Source organism: Mus caroli, unplaced genomic scaffold (assembly GCF_978045245.1).
Source record: "Mus caroli unplaced genomic scaffold, Mus_caroli_1 scaffold_13, whole genome shotgun sequence".
Classification (NCBI taxonomy): Eukaryota; Metazoa; Chordata; class Mammalia; order Rodentia; family Muridae; genus Mus; species Mus caroli.
In genome coordinates this window covers 12860584-12880583 of record NW_028227268.1, presented here as the reverse complement: position 1 = coordinate 12880583, position 20000 = coordinate 12860584, and the positions used below count along the sequence as shown (strand labels likewise).

The window sequence follows — 20000 nt, the reverse complement described above, 5'->3', positions numbered from 1 at the left end:
CAGACTTTTAATTATTTTTACATTTCCCTCACTTTCTTTGCTTTTACTATCTTTTCAGAACTCTGCCCCTGGTGTGGCTTCTTTCGTGGGGTTCCCAGAACTATCAGTGATTTTCTGGGGTCCAGCCTTCAGTGTGCTCTCTAACATAGGGTAGGGGTTGCATACTCTAAATAATGCAGACTTTAAGCATTTCTGACTTCAGTTTGTTTTTTTTTTTCTTTTTTCAGATCTTTGGAAATTTAACCAGACATGACAGCTAGAGGATGGGTCCCAGGTCTGACCAGAAAATCAATGTGTACCTCATCTGTACTTTCTGTACTTAACCTGAGCATAATTTTACAAGATAGTTTCAACATAAAACAAACTTGTATGTTTTGAGACAGGGTCCTATGATAGATCTATCCCTAGCTGACCTGGAACTTGCTATGTAGACCAGGCTGGCTCCGACCTCATAGGGTACTGGGATTAAAGACATGCACCATCATGTCCAGCCCAAACAAAGCTTCTTGGGGTAATCTTTTCCACCTGTGGCATCATTCTGGTACCCTACCTTTCAGGTGCAGAAGACTTTTGAGTTGGGGATGCTCAGCCTATGACAGGATCCCGATGAAGCAGGTGCATCCTAATTTCTATCTTGGCTTGTCTATGTGAATCTTCGCTTTTAATTCTAGCTGCACATACACTTGACTATGGGATGAGTCACCTCGGGAGTGACACACGTGTACCCTGTGTACATACGGAGACATACACATAATGAAATGTGTGTGACATGAGGCAGCGCTGGGGAAAGGGTCTAGACTTTTCTAAAGGGCAGATCTGACCTGTGAATGCAGGAAGCTTGTGGGCTTTGGGTCTCGGCAAAAGTGGAAATCTTGGTTTTGTATGTTATTGTCTATATGATCTTGAACAGGTGGGTTATTTTTCTTTCTCTCTCTCTTTCTTTGCATCTCAAAGCCTTTTGTTTCTCATTTATAAAAGGAAAATGGGGGGTTAACTGGGATAATTCACATAAGCAGTTGGCATACTGCAGAGACTCGATATATAATGGCCATTAATTAGGGTTAAACATACTCCTGCTGAAGATAACACAAGCAGGGTGTGATGTCAGCTCTCATTACAAGACAAAATACTGTTCCAGGCAATAGTCAGGACAGTCATACTTAAAGATATTATCACTGTTTATCTGAAATTCAAATTTAACTGGGAATCCTTTTCTGTTTGCTAAACTTGCAAACCCACTATCAATATTGTTATTATTTAGCCAAAAGGTCATAAAAAACATCATGCTAAAGTTATTGAAAATATACACACCCACACACTATGCAGTTCAGAGAAAACCACCTGGTGACAGAATAGGACGAAGCATTTTTTTTCCTAACCCTGGAATTCACACATATAGCTAATTTTCTTTTGGATATGGGCTCTTCTAGAGTGAAGCCATTTCTATACTCCCACTTAAAGGGATAGCCTTCCCCACGCTAAGAATATTCTGCCTGAGGAGTCCCGACAACTCTCCATCCCTGTAATCCTAACAACTTGTTATTTTCTTCTTGTGGGGATTTCCCAAATAGAGACAGACTTGTTTACACATCTCGAGGCCCTCAGAGGTTGGGAACAAATTGCCAGGGGAGGTTGGAGGGGTCAGAGCTATGCCTGGGAAGCACTGTGTCCCTGCCAGACAGAAGAGAGGAGCCAGGAGACAGACAAGCAGAGACCTAGGGGTGAGGCTGCCTGGTAGGAATCTGCAAACAGAAGTGATGTGGAACACTATCCGGGAGGACGGTGAGGACCTGGGCCAGGCACTGGAGGGGTCAGGGTAAGGCAGAAACTACAAACAGGAAAATCCAGAAACCGGAGTTGTTAGTGTAAAGTACACAGAAAAGGGAGAGCAGGCAGCTGTGGGAGGATCCAGGATCTGAGGGAGTGGCCATCTGAGCAGACGTTTGTTTACCTAGTACTTCCTGAGCACCTTCAGGCAGGATAACTCACTCACAACTTGAAGGGCCAAGTGCAAAATAAAAATGCTGCTTCTCAGACACTACTGCATATGCCAGCAAGATTTTGCTGAAGGGACCCTGATATAGCTGTCTCAAGTGAGGCTATGCCAGTGTCTGGCAAATACAGAAGTGGATGCTCACAGTCATCTATAGGATGGAGCACAGGGCCCCCAATGGAGGAGCTGGAGAAAGTACCCAAGGAGCTAAAGGGGTCTGCAACCCTATAGGTGGAACAACAATATGAACTAACCAATACCCCCCCGGAGCTCGTGTCTCTAGCTGCATATGTATCAGAAGATGACCTAGTTGGCCATCATTGGGAAGAGAGGCCCCTAGGTCTTGCAAACTTTATATGGCCCAGTACAGGGGAACGCCAGGGCCAAGAAACAGGAGTGGGCGGGTAGGGGAGCAGAGTGGGGGGGGCAGGGGGAATAGGGAACTTTCAGGATAGCATTTGAAATGTAAATAAAGAAAATATCTAATAAAAGAAGAAAAAAGAAAAAATGCTGCTTCTCCAGGCAACGACAGTAAAGAAACGTGTGTGTGTGTGTGTGTGTGTGTGTGTGTGTGTGTGTGTGTGTGTGTAGGCCAAAGGTCAACTTCAAGTGTCATCCCTCAAGGGCCATCCATCTTGATTTTTTTTTAAGACAGGGATTTTTATAGCTTGGCTGCCTAGTGAGTCCCAGGAGCCTCCTGTCTCTGCATCCCTAGTGCTGAGATGATAACAAGCACACACTAGCATGTTTGCACAGCCAAACCTTTCTCTCCAACCCTGAGAGTAAAGAACTTTAAGACAGGATGACAATAGAACATTAAATCAGCCAAGACCATTCTGAGAATGAGAACTCTGGTGCTGCATCAGGCACCCTGGATCCGGGTGATCCTGGATGCAGTACTTGGGTTGGGTGATGGGAGGAGCTGGTGGCAGTACTTGGCCAGGGTGATGCAAGGAGCTGGATGAGGTACTTGGGCTGGGTGATGGGAAGAGCTGGATGCAGTACTTGGGCTGGGTGATGGGAGGGGCTGGATGAGGTACTTGAACTGAGTGATGGGAGGAACTGGGTGAGATACTTGGGCTGGGTGACCTAAGTTCTGTATTGCCACCCTAGCCTTGGACAAAGAGTTAGATTTCTCTGATTTGGTTTTGTCACATGAGAAATAAAACTGATATTATGTCAAGATCTCAGTAAAGCCTCTTTTAAAACCCACTTGCTGGGCATCGGAGCCCACCAGGCAGGACTTGGAGGGGGTTTAGGTGGTCCCCATCCCAAGTTCACTATGTCCGAGCTAAGTGCCGAGCTATGTACACGAGTTTTCCCTCCTCATGACCTGCTTCATCCACTCACAAGGATGGCCTCATTATTCCGTGACTCCTTCAGTGCATGTGAGCCTCTGAGCCAGGGATAGGTGAGAAACGCTCTCTCCCATGCATGGCACAGGGGACACCAGTGCACATTAGGGCTGCACTGTCCTTAGCTAGCCACCATCACACAGAGAGCCATGGGAAGAAAGCAGTCTCTGTCGTTAGGAACACAAGGGTCTTCTTGCTCAGTGAAGGCTCTGGGCTGAGTGCCTAGCAACCCATGGCATCCAAAGCCCAAGAACCACATTCCTGCCTTATTTTCAAAGATTAGCATGCACACCATGTGGTCTATGCTGCTCCCACAAGAGGTTATTCAGGCACAAGAGAGGATGGAATGGTGTGACTCTCCCCTTGTACATCCCCCACCTCCTCCCAGGCTAGAAGCATGAGAGGGTATAAGGACAGAGTGGCCTAAATCCACCCCCAAAATAGGGTCAGAGGTCTGTAGGGCCATGAAAGAGCTAAGGGGCACCATTTGGTAGAGGAAGAGGACCAGTAAGAAATGGGCAGAGGGGGATGGGAAGGTAGGAGAGACGATGTATAAGAATATAGTATAAAGATATATATCATATATATATATATATCATATATATATATATACATATACATATATATATCATGTATATATGGAAGTGTCATAATAAAACCTATTGCTCTGTATGCTAACTTTAAAACTTAACTGAGCTGGCCAGTGGTGGTGCACGCCTTTAATCCCAGCACTTGGGAGGCAGAGGCAGGCAGATTTCTGAGTTCAAGGCCAGCCTGGTCTACAGAGTGAGTTCTAGGACAGTCAGGGCTACACAGAGAAACCCTGTCTCAAAAACAAAACAAAACAAAACAAACAAACAAACAAAAAAATCCCCCCAAAAAACTTAACTGAAACTAAAAAGAATAATAAAGACACAAATAAAAGGTGGGACCCCATAATCTATCTCCTTCATAATACAATTACATGTTCTAATGATAACAGTGACCGCTACTCTTACAGCAAACATCTCACAGGTTGTATATTGTCCTGGACATTTCTACAAATGATCCTGGTTAATCTCCTAAGGAACTAATGCCAGGTGTAGGAACTGAAACTCAAGGTGTAGGAAATTTATATATATATATATATATATATATATATATATATATATATATTAGGACACTCAAGTTCTGAAAGGCTTGGGAGCTTGGCTAAAAGTGGTGGAGCTGGGTTCCTTCCTAGGGCCTTAGCTCACTCTCCTCAACATTAAGTCTTGCCCCTCTTCGTTGGGTAACAGTGTGGCCGGGCCATGAGTATCACTAGGTGGCAGTATAACCTGTCCTGGGGTAAAGGAAATGAGGCTCAGTCCAGAATGAGACAGGGCTTATAACCAGACCAGTGCCCTGCCTCTATCCAAGGTACTCCTTGTAGGGCCAAATATTCTTTGGAATGAAACAGGGTGGTGGGGAGACACACACACTTGGCCTTTTGTGTGCCTGCCCTCAAGGTATAGGAACTGAAAAGAACACTACATTCTAGGGCTGGCTCCCAATTGAGACTAGATCCTCCTGGCGCTGGGCAACCTTACCAACCAGTGACCATTGTCTGGTGAAGCCCCAAGGACCTGGACACCTGCTGGCCTCACAGCCTCCATTTCCATGCTCAATGGGCTTTTGCCTCTGTTTAGGAACAACAGAGTTCAAGAATGTCCTTCTTCTCAGTAATGACCCTGTTCTCCACGCTGTGAGTTCTCTGAACTGAGACAAAGATCAAACCGTTGCCTTCCTAAGGCCTTGTGGAAGACACTCCAAGTTCTCTGTGACCCTCTCCTCTCAGGGCAGGAAGAGGGAGATATAGGGTGGCCTGCTTATGAGAAACACTGCCATGACACTCAGACCCAGACCCAGACCCTTCAGCACAGGGGATGTGGTGAGCACTGTGCTGCTGGGGGTGGGGGGCAGCTTGCATGCTGTTTCTTCTTACTGCTCCACAACGGTCAGTGTGCACACACAGGAGAAAGAGAGCTGGAGAGAGAGAGAGAGAAAGAGAGAGAGATGTCACTATACAGCAAAGAAGACCCACAGCCCACGCAGAACCCACCACCGCGCAACCGCGCTCTGCCTCACTTCCGCTCTATACTCTCCTTCCCAGCTGCTGGCACACCCAGAATTTTGAACGCTAGAAAGCAAGACCCAGCTCTGCCTCCTTCCAGGTGGCCAGTGGGGCATGAAGATGTTTCTTCGGTGAGAAGGCCTATTGGCCGCACTCCTCGGAAATCATCCATCCACGGCATGGACGGAACAACACTGCTCCATGTGCACGCTCCTAAACTGACTCAGTGAAGGTCATGTTCTAACCTCCACACGCCCCGCTGTACCCCCGGCTGAGCCTCAGTCAGTCCCCACACCCCACCCACGTCAGAGCCAGTGACGAGCGTGTTGCCTCCACTTCCCCCTCCTCCACAGGAGAGAGGTTTCCAGAGCAGTACATTATCCATTAAAAAAGAAAAAAATCTCCCACCCAGTTCTGAGTTTTACTCGATGATTCTGTCTCCATAGCAACTGAGCCTACAAGACCTTGGCACTGATCTGCTATCTGACAAGAAAGCGTGGAAGAGGCTGTTGGGAGAATGGCGAGCTGAAAGCTGGCTGACGTGCCCGAAGTGTATCGAAGGAAGGGTCGTCTTGGACAAGAGTCCTCACAGCACAAGCTCCATGTGCACGCTCACCAAGTATCCCCTGGTGATACTCTCTGGAGTTGCTCAGTCTCTCTGCACACCACAGCGCTACTTTACCAGCCCAGTCCTGTTCCTTTCTCTCCTCCTTGGCTGTTCCATCTTCCTCCCCCCCAGACACACCCGTCCAGGTCCCACTCATGACTAGAGGCCAAGCCATAACAATGACATGCTGGGTAGAGAAATCTCATCAGGTTTTCAAAGTGTGAAATGACTCAGACACCACATGGCCTACCCTACACTCATCACTCACTCCCCGGGTCGACTTTCTACCCAGGGCCCTTGCCGTGGCCTCCCTGTCCCCTGACTCTGATACCACAGACCCTGGTATCAACAGCAGTCTCCATTGCCTCACAGACACGGCTAGACACGTGGACACCTTCCCAAGCTCAGAATGCAGGCAGACGTACCTGGTTTACCTTAACTTCGTTTGGATTGGTCACGCGGTCCAGGCCATAGTCTAACACATTGTTCATTCCAGGCTGAATGGAAGAATGACAACATAAAGGTCACCACAGGAAGTCACTAGCTCCTGATCAACTTCAGATCTGGCTAAGCTGCTGACTGAGAGATCAAGCCGAAAAGGGCTTGTGGTCTAGCCCACAAAGAAAGGTGAGGTAACCCCCAAATGAGCTAAAGAGCTTTCCGACTGCTTTTTGGTCTATTATCACAGATCCCTGGCAGTCCCTATAGTGGGAAGAAGAGGGGGGACCAGGGGGAGGAAGGGACAGATGAATGCCTCTCCTTCACCATAAAAGAATGGGGGAGGGGATGGAAGACAGATGGGATGCACTGTGGACAGACGAATGGACGAGGGGATGGAAGACAGGATGCACTGTGGACAGAAGAATGGACGTATAGATGACAGATGTAACAGACTGGATGGATAAATGGCGCTGAAGCTCAATAAGACTCGACTGCAGTTGAAACATGAGACTCCTGATCCCTCCTACAGATCTCCTCCACCACACCCTTCAGTTGCAGCCTGGGCTGAGTTAGAAGAAGGAAGGCAGCCGTGCTTCAGGCAGGCACTAGCCCATCCCTGCCCTGATTTTGATGTTTTCCAGATGTGCCAGACATCCTAGAAGATACTTCTCCCGGTCTTCACCGGCCCAGCCACCTGAGTTAATGCCTCCTACCTAACAGGCACTTCTAGGATTTAGCAAGACAAAGTACGACACTATCAGCAGAGCGTAGGTATCACTGAACAAGGGCCTAGACTCCTTTTAAGGTCACGCATGCATAGGTGTAACCAAACCGGTGTGCCCACGAAAGTGCAACCAAACCTACGTCAAGTGTCTTTGTCAGTTCCCATTTCTGCCAGTTAGCCCCACCCTGCACCCAGTCTCGATTGACCTCTCTCACCTACTCAAGACCAGCAATTGAGGTTTTTCACTTCCTGAGGACAGGCAAGCGTCAGCACATACTATTAATAAGGCTGACTTCACAACAGCAGAGACAAGGCTCTCTTCCCATCAGATCCAGTCCCATCGGCAGCACTGAAAGCATTTTCAGTTCAGAGGTAGGGCCGCTAGATTAAAATCTAGGACATCTGGTCAACTTCAGATAAACACAAGTAATTCATGTCCCATTTAGTGTTGGAGGAGTCAGGATATAAACTGCTTGGTTGGGGGGGGCGTGTTTGTTTGTTTGTTTGCTTGCTTGCTTTGTTTTGCTGTTGTGTTTTGGTTTTTCCTTGCAGGGTGGGGAACAGAGTCTTTATGTACCAGGCTTGCCTCGAACTCACCGTGTAGCCTAAATCACTCTAGAACGTGTAATCCTCCTGCCTCAGCCTTAAGTTATAGGCTCATGTCACCATGCCCAGCTCCAATAGTTTAGCTCTAATTATATACTTAGCTCCAGTAGTTTAGCACTTATTGTATACTTATACTAAAAACATAAAATAGATTTTCATAGCAAATAAATTCTGATATAGAATATTTTATGTAAAATAATTATCATCGAGGCCACCGATATTATCATTATCAGGGCAGTGGCTGAGTGAGTAAACGTGCTTTCAATGCAAGTCTGACACCCTGAGTTCAGTCCCCAGAGCACAGGTGAAAAGCTGGTGGTGTGGTGCACACCTGTAATCACAGTCTGGGGCACACCTGTAATCACAGCCTGGTGCACACCTGTAATCACAGCCTGGTGCACATCTCTAATCACAGCCTGGTGCACATCTGTAATCACAGCTTGGTATATACCTGTAATCAATCACAGCCTGGTGCACATCTGTAACCACAGCCTGGTGCACATCTGTAACCACAGCCTGGTGCACACCTGTAATCACAGCCTGGTGCACATCTCTAATCACAGCCTGGTGCACATCTGTAATCACAGCTTGGTATACACCTGTAATCAATCACAGCCTGGTGCACATCTGTAATCAATCACAGCCTGGTGCACATCTGTAACCACAGCCTGGTGCACATCTGTAACCACAGCCTGGTGCACATCTGTAACCACAGCCTGGTGCACACCTGTAATCACAGCCTGGTGCACATCTGTAATCAATCACAGCCTGGTGCACATCTCTAATCACAGCCTGGTGCACACCTGTAATCACAGCCTGGTGCACATCTGTAATCACAGCTTGGTGCACATCTGTAATCACAGCCTGGTGCACACCTGTAATCACAGCCTGGTGCATATCTCTAATCACAGCCTGGTGCACATCTGTAATCAATCACAGCCTGGTGCACACCTGTAATCACAGCCTGGTGCACATCTCTAATCACAGCCTGGTGCACATCTGTAATCACAGACCTCCTTCACAAAGATGGTTGGCAGAAATAGGAGCCTCTGCCAGAAGCTCACAGGCCATCAAGCCTAGAGTACTTAACATGGCTACAGCAATGAAAGACCCTGAATCCCTGCTCCAGAGCTGTCCTCTAACTTCTATGCCCTTGGTGTGGCAAGCATGTGTGCATGCATCTGTACTCACACACATGAAGTTAATTAATTAATTAAAAAACAGATGCCCTGTATCCAGCTTGCTAAATATGATATCGTAGCTCAGCAGGCTACCATAGATGCAAACGCTGGGCCTACTAACCACAAGAGGAAGAGATGAAAACCAAACCAGGAAATGCATGAAAGGACGATGAGGAGAGGGAGCGCCCACCCTCACCCTAACCTGTGACCTCGACCGGTACTATACATATACCAGACACCATGCTATGTCTTGAGAGACTAGTTGACTATGAGACTCCTGCTTTGGGGGGCATCCCTAGAAGACACAGGGAGTCATTTCCAGTCTTGGGGGAGGGTGGAAATCCCTTAGTAGTCACAACAAGATAAGTGTCATGATGACTGTGATGAAGCGTAGCAGTCCCAGACAGCCCTCAAGGCGACCTAAACCCCATATGAAAGAGAAGCGAAGGATGTGGCCACCAGACTAGCGCTTTCACCTAAAATTGGCTCCAGGCACTTCCCCCGACATCTGCTACAGAGTAAAACCTACCAGCAGAGCTGAGGATGAATTTCACATACATGCAGACGTTCACATTGTGTTGTCTAGCACACCTACACACCTTCTCAACTTACGCGTGCCTACTCATATACACATACACACTCACACACTCACACACTCACACACATCTAAGCATACTCATACATACTCACTGCACACTCAGAATCCACCCACCCCCAGCCCCAACGCCCCTTGTGCCCCCATACCCCCCTCCCAGGCTCCCTTCACAGGCCCTAAGCTGCCTGAGCAACTCCGTGGGGTCGCCTGCTCCAGGCTTGAGTTGGCTGTTTAGCTATTCCTTTGACCTGGCCCCACAGACTACAGAAATAAGATGGCCTGGGGCTCAGTTGTATTATGTGCACAGTTGAAACCAGTTCCAAGGCAACCTCTGCTACCAGGCTCTCTGTCAACCTCTGAGCCTTATTGTTCTACTATCTCTCTAGTTGGAGCTCGCTACCACCACGCCACCCGTGAGGATTTCCTCAGCAGCTGTAGGGGACAGCCAGCCCCACACCCTCCTCTGCCTGTGCCTTCATCTTGGCCTCTCTGGGAGTAGCAGCTTTTTAAGTCCCAGTTGAAGAAGCTGTAATCCCAACCACTGTCCTGTCCATAGTCCCCCAGATGGTTACGAGTATGAGAAACTCCCAGGTTCGTTCATTCATTCATTTATCCATCCATTCATCTATCAGGCGATTAGTATAATCTTTACCCTACTGTAATAACTGCCAGAGCTACTGGCCCACAGGTGAGTGCTTAATTGAAGATTACCCAGAGCCGATTGTCAATGCACAATCAATAAAGGTGATCAAGCGAGGTGCCACTAGCAGATGCCTTCTATCCCGGCGTCTCCACACCGAAAGCCTCTCAGAGATGTGCAAACTATGAGCTTCCGTCCTTCAGCTTGAGGAACTGTGAGCACCAGGATATGACGTCTCTATCACATCCCTTAGGCATAGCAAAAAAGGCAATTTGCTAAATGCCTGGTAATCTGATAGTGACGTCAGCAGGAACCGGCATGCCAGGGTGGCACCAGCCCTCTACCAGTCACAGAGTTCACTCTAATCCCCTTCCTGGTCACCACTCTGTTCCCTAAAGCGTCAGACTCTGGCTCATGGGTCTGAGAGGATAAACAAAACAGTACATTGTTTTATAAACATAATACAATGAGGAAAGGGAGGAGGGAAAATGAGGCTGAACCGAGGAGACAATTTTAGGTTGAAGAGTTTAAAGTCTGTTCCAAGCACAGCTTGATGTGAGTGTCAGCTTTGTTGGGGAGGTGGCTCCTGGCGCCTGGTCTGATGCAAGACGCCTTTCTTCTACAAGACTGTGTGGCATTCTGTATGTCACTCGCTCATTTGCATAACGGTTTAGTCATCGCTTCCTCCACAGTCCTATAGTAAGTTCCTTGAGACCAAGAACCGTGTCTGTCCTGGCTCATAAGGCTGTATATCCCCATTGCCCCAAGATTATCTACCATAAAATAAACATCCAAAAGTTACGTTGATTTTGTTTAATTACCACCAGCATCTGTCGAGGGTGTCATACTGTTTTGTGACACAACACTACATTTCAGACTATTTTCTAGGTTAATGAATGGTCTTTGACCATATTGTTTTAATAGATTCACAATGGCCTATTGAATCGGATATAAGCTAGGTTGCCATTCTCCACTGCAGGGCATTTAGCACAACCTCAGCAGGAAGTAGAGAGCAGATACCTTCTTTGTTGATGTTTTGTTTGGTAGCTGTAACGAAGACTGCTTAGTGTTCATTCACATGACCTTAGGATACACGGCCAGAAAATGCCTTCTCCCCAGAAAACCAGGCCTGGGTGATGGACTGTGCCCTCAGAAGACACCAAGTCACTGGTGTTGCCCAGGTGGCTCAGTGAAGTTACGGGAAACATCGAAATGTTTTGCTGCAAGAATTTTGTCTCAGTGTGGGTGTAGCTCAGTTGGTAGAGTGCGTTCCTGGCATAGATGAAGCCCTGGGTTCCAGCCCCAGCAACATACAAATTGGGTATGGAAATAAAGATAAAAGATTGGGCGTTCAAGGTCATCCTTAGCTATAGAAGGAAGCCATTTCTCCCTTGTTCATTTATATTGTTTGTATCACACATAGATCTGTATTTTGATCCATTTGAGTCAAACTTGATGACTGACCAACTACTACCCATGCCTGAACACCTTCTCCTGATGATGCTTTTCTGGATGCAGCATCAGACAGGTGTCCTGTCTCCGCAGGTGCACACACAGTACAAACTCAATGTTGTCTATCTGGCATCATGTGCCCAACACTCTTTTCCTGCCCGTCGAGGCTCAATAAGGATTTCGCCGATAAGAATGAGACAAATGAGCAGCCTCAGTGGTTAAAGTTCTTGCTGTACAGGCCTGGGGTCTAGAGTTCAGATCTCTAGAATGACATAAATGATGGATGGGTTGGAACAGCTGACCTGTAATTCCAGGCTTGGAGGACAGTGAGGTGGTCACCAGAGCAAGCTGGATAGTGAGACTAGGCTCACCAGTGAGCTCTGTGTTTGACTTTGAGGACACGCCTCAAAGAACGGGGTGAGAAGAAGAGAGGATGCTTTCTGACATCAACCTTAGGTCTCTACATGCATACAGACACATGTGTGTCTCTGTAAACAGCAAGCATGCATACATACAACACACATACACACATGCATGCACACACATATATACACATATATATGCACACACACATGCACATACACATGCACACACACAGTGCACACACATACATATACAAATGCATGCATGCACACACACATATACATACACATGCATGCACAAACACACATATATACCATATACATGCGTAAGCACATACACATATACACGCACATGCACACACACTCATTTGCACGCATACATAAATGTGCATACACACATACATACGCACATGCACCCACATACATACACATGCATGCAGACACACACACACACTCATGTGTACACACACATGACAAATGAGCAAGTTAACAGATCATCTGGTAACTGTGACCACGTCACACTCTAACAGGTGGCTGCGGTGGGTCTACAGAGCTCCTGCTCAGCATCCACCGAGCCAAATGCTTGGCTTGCTACAGCTGGCTCTTTTCCCACTGCGTTGAGGTTTGTTTGGGTCTCCTGGAGACAGTCTGGCAGTCTGTGGGCTCCAGGGCTCCCTAAGCTTGTCAGACAGATTGCTCTGTTCCAGGCAGAGATGTTCCTTAGATAGAACACCACCTTCCCTGTGCTGGCCAGTGAGAGATGAAGATTATCCAAGAAGAATCGGTGACAGCATCCCCCCAATACAGCCCTACCTCATTCCTGATGCTACCTGGGTTTCAGCTGAGGAGCCCAACAGTGAGGGAGAGCAGGCAGGTGGCAGTTTCGTGTGTTCTCTGAATTTTAAGACTGCCCCAAGCATATCAAAGCTTCTCTCTAAACTAGTCCCCGCCCCCTATACTATCAGAGTAGTCAGGCTTGTTCAAACACAAATGTTTGTGTATGGAGCATGGGTGACTCAGGTTACATGCAAATAAACTACATGAGGACGTCAGGTGACACTGTCACAGGAGACAAAGAAAGCATAAGAGAGGGCTAAGAGAGAGGGCTGCATAGTTAATTAAGGGTGTGGGTTCAGATGCCCTAGCACATGTGAGATGTGTAGCTGGGCAACTTACAACATCCCAGGGTACCAGTGGGTTTGTCAGTAAAATGGAACAACACCACTTTCCAAAGGGTGGATAAAGGGACGGGAACAGGAGGCTTAGTGAGGTGTGAGTTTTCAACTCAGGTCAGGCATGTTGGTGTCAAGGGTGGCGGTGGCAGTGGTGATGATGGTGGTGGTGATGGTGGAGGTAGTGGTGATGGTGATGCTGATGGTGGTGGTGGTGGTGGTGGTGGTATTAGTAGCCAAAACATGAAAAGTGAAGGAGGTGATAGAGGTGAGCTGGTATCACGTTGCTAAAGATGAGAGGAGGAGACAGGGAATGGTGGCCGTGCAGACTCCGCATCATATGAACTCGTCTATCCGGCTGTGAAGAGCCACTTGGTCACTTCTCCTGACGGAAGCTAAGAACGTACACCAGGAAAACTAAAGAGAATGTGGGTGGTCCGTTACTCATGTCCAGGGCGGGGAGTGGGGGAGTCCTACGTGGCTCACTGAGCAGGCCGTCTGGCACTCTGTGAGGACGGCAGCCACGTGGACTCCTACCATGGACTCGCTGCATGCACAGTGGGAAAGCCATTCTCCACTCAGGAAGGATGGAAAATGGCTCACTTTAGTGCCCTGAAGCACAGGAGCCAGCTCAGAAGGTAAATGTGAACCTACCATTTCCTCTCAACCTCAACAAGCTGCATCTACAACACATAGAATTCACAAAACAAGCTCTCTCTCCAAACATCCACTATGGAGGTCCTGACACTCTAGGACTCCGGGCTCAATCTTCCACAGCCAACCCCCAGGAATCTGGGTCGGGAACCTAAAAATCAGTTTTTTCTTGAAGAGGACCCCTGAAGCTAAGATCAACCAAGCAAGCTACTTGGGAATCAAGCCCAGAACATTCGCTTCAGCAATACAACATTCAAATGGTGCACCATGGTGGCTACACCTTAAGAACAATCTGTTGGAGACAGACAAAGATGGGCAAGCCAGCCAGACTCTGAAGGGAGAGTGGCCAGGCTTTAACACCATTCCTGACTCCATTCACTTCCTGTTCTGAGCATGTCTGGTCATTGCGAGGCAAGGTCAATAAAAGAGGAGGAGAAAGAACATTTGTTTTGATAAGAACATTTGATGCTTCACTTTCCGGGGTCTCTGTCAACCTCTCGCACTTTCTATAGCCGAGAGGGAAACTGAGGCAGCTGAGATAACTCTAGTGGAATGCTGGGAAATGAGACTGCCATTCCCTAATACGAAGCTGGGACAGGTTACATCCTTTACAGCCAACCTGTCTCTTGGAGCCAAGTTGGAGCCATTGGAAGTCCCAAAGTTGGGTTGTAGAGATGGCTCATGGGTAAACAGCACTGCTGATCTTTCAGAAGAGCCAGGCTCCGCTCCCAGCACCATATACAGGTATGATCCAGAAACATCTGTAACTCTAGTACCAGAGGATCCGATACCCTTTTCTGATCTCTGGGGGGGGGGGGGCACCAGGCACACACCTGGTGCACATATGTGCATGAGTGCAAACCATTCATACACATAAAATAAAAAGAAGTCCAAAAGCCAAAGAAGCAAGGTGCTCTGAGCAATGAGAAGCTCGCGAAGCATGCTCAGTCCTCCTGTCTTCCTCCCTTCCCAGCTGCTGACCTGGACCAGGGAGGAAAAGACAGAGCTGGAGATGCACAGGACACCTCTGTCTGTCTGGAAATGCACAGGACATCATCTCTGCTCTCAGTGTCTTGGTTTTTTTTTTGTTTTTTGTTTTTTTTTTTTTTCTCATTCGAGACCTGTGTTCCCAGATCTTATTTCTTTAAACCTCAACAACAAAAATTCCAAACCCTCACAAAAGATGAGTCGATTCCCATTGCTTGGTACTTAACACTGACAGACAAGCTGTAAGGACCCCCACCAAGAAGACACAGCACAAGGCAGCCCACACCAGACAGACCCTCCAGATAATCCAGTTCAGCTCTTGTTGGCGACAAGAAAGTGGGAAGCCAGAGGCAGCTGTGCTGTGGCGAGCACAGGAGGGGGAGGAGTCAGGGGAGAGAGGGAAGCCTTACTCACCGGACTTCGGTGCACCAGCCAATACGCCTTCTCCTGGCAGTCCAGCGCGTACCTGTCAGCTTTGTTCCTTTCCTTTCCAGTCCTAAAACAACACAAAAGCTATGCTCAGGGTGAGCAGCGCTTCACATCTTAAGTTCTAAGATGACCCCCATTCCTGATGACTGGACCACTTTCCCCACCTGCTCAAAGAATGTACATAAAAAACACAGCAAGCACCGTCAATAGTACATCACTCTTTTGCTCCAGGTACCGTTCCAACATGCATGAACTCATTCTATCCTAGCAACTTGGTGAGGTCCCTTGTCTTGGTGGGCTCCTTAACAGTCTGTCACTGTTAAGTACAAAAGATGAAGGAACACTGGGGCTGGCTGGGGGAAAAGAGGAAACTTTGTTCCAGAAGGAACTGTCTGAGGGATCATTTTTGTGCGTAGAAAGAGAAGAATTCTCACTTGATTAAAGAGGAATCAAAAGGTGATAAAAAAAAAAAAAGATGAAGGAAGAGGAGGAGTGGAAGGCCCTGTATGTGTGTGTGTGGGGGTGCTGCATCCTCTCTGGGAATCGAGGACGTGTTCCACTTCTTCATGGTACTGGGATGCAATGACTTAGGTGCTGTCACCATGACCAGCTCCAGAATCAGGTCTGTCACCAAAGTCACTACGAATCGAGCAGAGATGATCGTGTGACCCAGTGGCCTCCCTGACTTCATACTGGTTTCCCTGCTTCAGCAAACAAGATAATCAACATCCCAACAGGCAGATGGGTAACAATCCACACCAGAGCTATGCTGGAGGAACGAGTGTCTCAGGAAGTCCTATTTTTCTCCTGTTTGTCCTTCCCCGTCCCTCCTGTGAGGCGGTGACAAGTCATAGCCTTTTCTCAGTCCTGCTGGGGACTGTAAAAGGTTATCCTGTTTTGTCTAATCATCTCCCCTTTGCCACCGCAGGAGGAAGTGATGCTGGGCCTCCCCCTCCGGAAGGGAAGAAGTACTCATTATCACGCCACGAGCACCAGTCCCACTTCCAAGGCTAGCTGTGCTCACATTTATTAACGTCTGTTTTCCCAGGCAACGGGCAACACGAGATGACGCACACACCCTCCTCGCGACAGAGGTGGTGGATTTACTTCCTCGTTAATGTTCTGTGAAGAGCATAATAGCATCCAGAGAGCCAGATGGGTGAGCAGCCATTCCAGGAGGGTGTTCTACCAACCTCCTCTGGAAATTAAATAGAAACACTGTTGCCCCCATTCCCCTTAACAACCTAATGGATTTTCCACCAGCTTAACCAGCCGGAGTTCTCGGGAGGATGGACCACAAGCACCCTGAGGTTTGTGTGGTTTCTATAATACTAGTCAGCCTTGTAATGGAGCCCATCTTTAATGAGACCAGCTGGCCTTTCTGGATTTGCTCAGCAGCAGCACTGTGCGGCGGTCAGGAGAGCTGTGACAGATTCAATCCCAAATAGCCAGTAAAGAAGGCATTCATTGAGTTGCTCACATGACTTTTTTTTTTTCACAATCCCATTTGTTTAATCTTCTGCTCATCCATGGATTTATTGAACTCCTACTATGTTCCGATTACTGGGAGTCAAAACATAGCTCCAGCCTTTGAGTGGTTTTTAGTCTAAGCATTAACTCAAGTAAATATAGACTTGCCTGTGGTGTTCGTACTGTGAGAAAACATTATGAAAACAGAAGCAAAACCAGGAACGGTCTCTGTAGGGATTCGGAAATGTGTCTCCATGCCCTTCCTGTGGATGGAGGGGTTTCCCCTCCCACTTAGAACCAGGTGGAGTTTTATGCTGACTTCCACCACTAGAGTGTCAGGCATAGCGTGCGTAATTTATGAGGCTGGGCCACAAAAGAATGAGCAAGTCACATAGCCACAAGAGGAGGAAAAAAAGGGAGAGGAAGAACACACACATACACACACACACACACACACACACACACAGCGGGAGGGGCTCAGCGTGACAAAAACTCTCTCTACAGGCAAGCCCACATGGCCCATCTAGTTTTGTGGTAGGATTCCAAATCTGAAATCCATGAGTTAAGTCATGGAGTTGAGGGGACACTGGTGTCTCAGAAGAAAGGAGTCTTTTAGGAATTCCCTGTCCCACAGTGCCTCAAGTGAGGCGAGGAAAGGAATCTCCAAAGAGTCTGGGTACTCAGAGGTATCCAGGGCTTCTGGAGGAGGAAAGTGGGAGCCACTGAGACAGCTCTGAGCGGCAGCTCCTGGAAGGGTTTTGTCAGAGTGTGGGTGGCTGGGATTGTCCCACTCAGAGCACAGAAGTAGCAGAGGGCATGGAGGGGCTTGGGAGAGAGACAATTCCATCTCCTTGCTCCTGGGCTCAGCTTAGGGCTGGAACCCACTAGAAACACCAAAGTGTTGTGCTGAATAGAATTGAATCATTCTAGCCTAACCAAGTGACCCTGACCAAGTTATGTTAGCCTCCATTTCCCAACTAAAAAGATCAGGAGGGACAAGGACTATGACCCCGAGCCTTTCTGCCACACCAAGTTAAAATAAGATGGCACCCGTGAACACCAAATGAAGCCTTGTAAACAAATGTCAATGGCATGTTAGAAAGTTCCCTCCACGTTGCTTTGTCTCAAATACGTCAGACAGGAACAGGTTAGTGGCTAAGAGAGCAGTGGCAGATCTCTCACCAGTGCCACATGTGAGCATGCCAGTCAATTGTTATTGTCAACTTGACTGGATGAGAATTACCTAAGAGGCAACTATGTGGCTGTGCCCATGAGGGAGTTTCTAGAGAAGTTTAATTGAGGTGGGAAAACCCCTCTTGAGCATGGGCTGCACCATCACATGGTCTGGACTGAACAGAGACATCAAGGCAAGCTGAGCACAAGTGCTTCCTGAGGGTGGATACAGGGGGACTGGCTGCCTCACCCTCCTGCCGTCATGATTTCCCTGCCGTGATGGACTGTGACCACAAAGTGTGGGCCAAAATAAACCCTTCACTCCTGCGTACTATGGCCTCACTTCGGTTCCTAGGCTTGCCATCCTAGGTCCTGAAGTAAGAGAAGGCATGTCTAAGCTGCAGATGGCCTACAGTAGACATAATACGAGTAAGAAATGAACCTTGTGGGCTGGAGAGATGGCTCAGTGGTTAAGAGCACTGACTGCCCTTCCAGAGGTCCTGAGTTCAAATTCCAGCAAGTACATGGTGGCTCACAATCATCTGTAGTGGAATCTGATGCCCTATTCTGGTGTGTCTGAAGACAGCTACAGTGTACTTACATATAATAAATAAAGCTTTGAGAGGGAGAGAGAGAGAGAGAGAAGGGGAGGGAAGGGGAGGGGAGGGGAGGGGAAGGGGAAGGGGAAGGGGAAGAGGAAGAAGGGGAAGGGGAAGGGGAAGGGGAAGGGGAAGGGGAAGGGGAAGGGGAAGGGGAAGGGGAAGGGGAAGGGGAAGGGGAAGGGGAAGGGGAAGGGGAAGGGGAAGGGGAAGGGGAAGGGGAAGGGGAAGGGGAAGGGGAAGGGGAAGGGGAAGGGGAAGGGGAAGGGGAAGGGGAAGGGGAAGGGGAAGGGGAAGGGGAAGGGAAGGGAAGGGAAGGGAAGGGAAGGGAAGGGAAGGGAAGGGAAAAAGGAATTAAAAAGAAGTGAACCTTGTAGAATCTGTGAGTTGTTCAGAGGCATAAGGTGTTACCCAGTCTACACTTCACATTCTGCTCCAGCCACACAGGATGCCCACACAGGACACTCTCCTGTCTCCTTAGTTCTACATGCCTGGAACATCCTCCCTTTCTTCCTCCACCCACCACCAACATCCTCCATAGCTTAGAGATTCTATTTCCACAGCTCCCTCTACAAACCCCTGCTCATCTCATGACCCTTATGTCACAGTACTGTGTGCTGGCCTGTTCCTTCATCTGCCTGACCTGAGGGGCTGATGTTCTCTAGCCCAAGCCTGGGGTTTATCACACAGATGCTCATTCTAGGTTGGTTGTAATCAAAGGAAACGGGGGAATGGGATGCCCTGTCCGTTGGTGAAGTGTTCACCTCCCAAGCATGAGGCTCTGAGTCTGATCCTCCAGTGCCCACCTAAAAATAGATAAATAAATGTTTTTAAGCTAGGCTGGTTTCATGTACTTGTAATTCCAGCATAGGAGAGGGAAAGACAGACAGATCCCTGGAGTTCTCTGGCCTGCCAACCTGGATTACTTGGGACTAGAAAGTTTCGAGTCAATGAGAGAGATTCATTTTCAGACAGTAAGGTAGCTGGCACCTGAGAGATCAGCAAAATTATCTTCTAGCCTGAGTACACACAGAGACAAGCATAGACACACACACACAAAATTAAACTAAATAAAACAAAGGAGCCAGGAAGGAGAGAGAAGAGACAGCCAGTAGAGAAAGTACCCCTGTGCCCACTTCACACTCACCGGTACTGCTCTTTGGCCTGCATGATGACAAAATCCCACTTGTAATTAATCTTCTTGTTCAGGAAATCATAATTTTCCTAGAGAAGAAAAACAAAATGAGATGGTAAGCTTCTTAGGATAGGCCATAAACAACAGGGCAGAACGCATCAAGCCATCAAAGGGTACCCATGGCTCCCCATGGCCCAGCAACACCCATGGCATCAAAACAGCACACATAAAGGGGGCCAGACAGAATTCTCAAATGCCTTTGCAGCAGGTCTCTTTGATTTGTTAACTGTATCCCAGATCTAATTGGGAAGAAAGGAGGTGGAGGGTGAGGGT

General features: G+C 48.0%; 1 protein-coding gene and 1 non-coding gene across 2 annotated transcripts in view; one reads left to right on the top strand and one right to left on the bottom strand.

The window, feature by feature from the left end:
* Rgs9 (regulator of G protein signaling 9) overlaps positions 1 to 20000 on the bottom strand; it is a 70528-nt gene that overhangs the window by 27439 nt on the left and 23089 nt on the right. The window contains exons 7-9 of the mRNA XM_021175698.3: positions 19680 to 19756; positions 15276 to 15357; positions 6482 to 6544 (exon numbers count right to left, since the gene is read on the bottom strand). Coding sequence (XP_021031357.1) covers positions 6482 to 6544; positions 15276 to 15357; positions 19680 to 19756 — 222 coding nt within the window. The remainder of the gene's footprint in view (positions 1 to 6481; positions 6545 to 15275; positions 15358 to 19679; positions 19757 to 20000) is intronic.
* LOC115032632 (small nucleolar RNA SNORD22) lies at positions 15579 to 15691 on the top strand. The gene has a single exon (XR_003838269.1). It is a non-coding gene; the product is annotated as a small nucleolar RNA SNORD22 (small nucleolar RNA).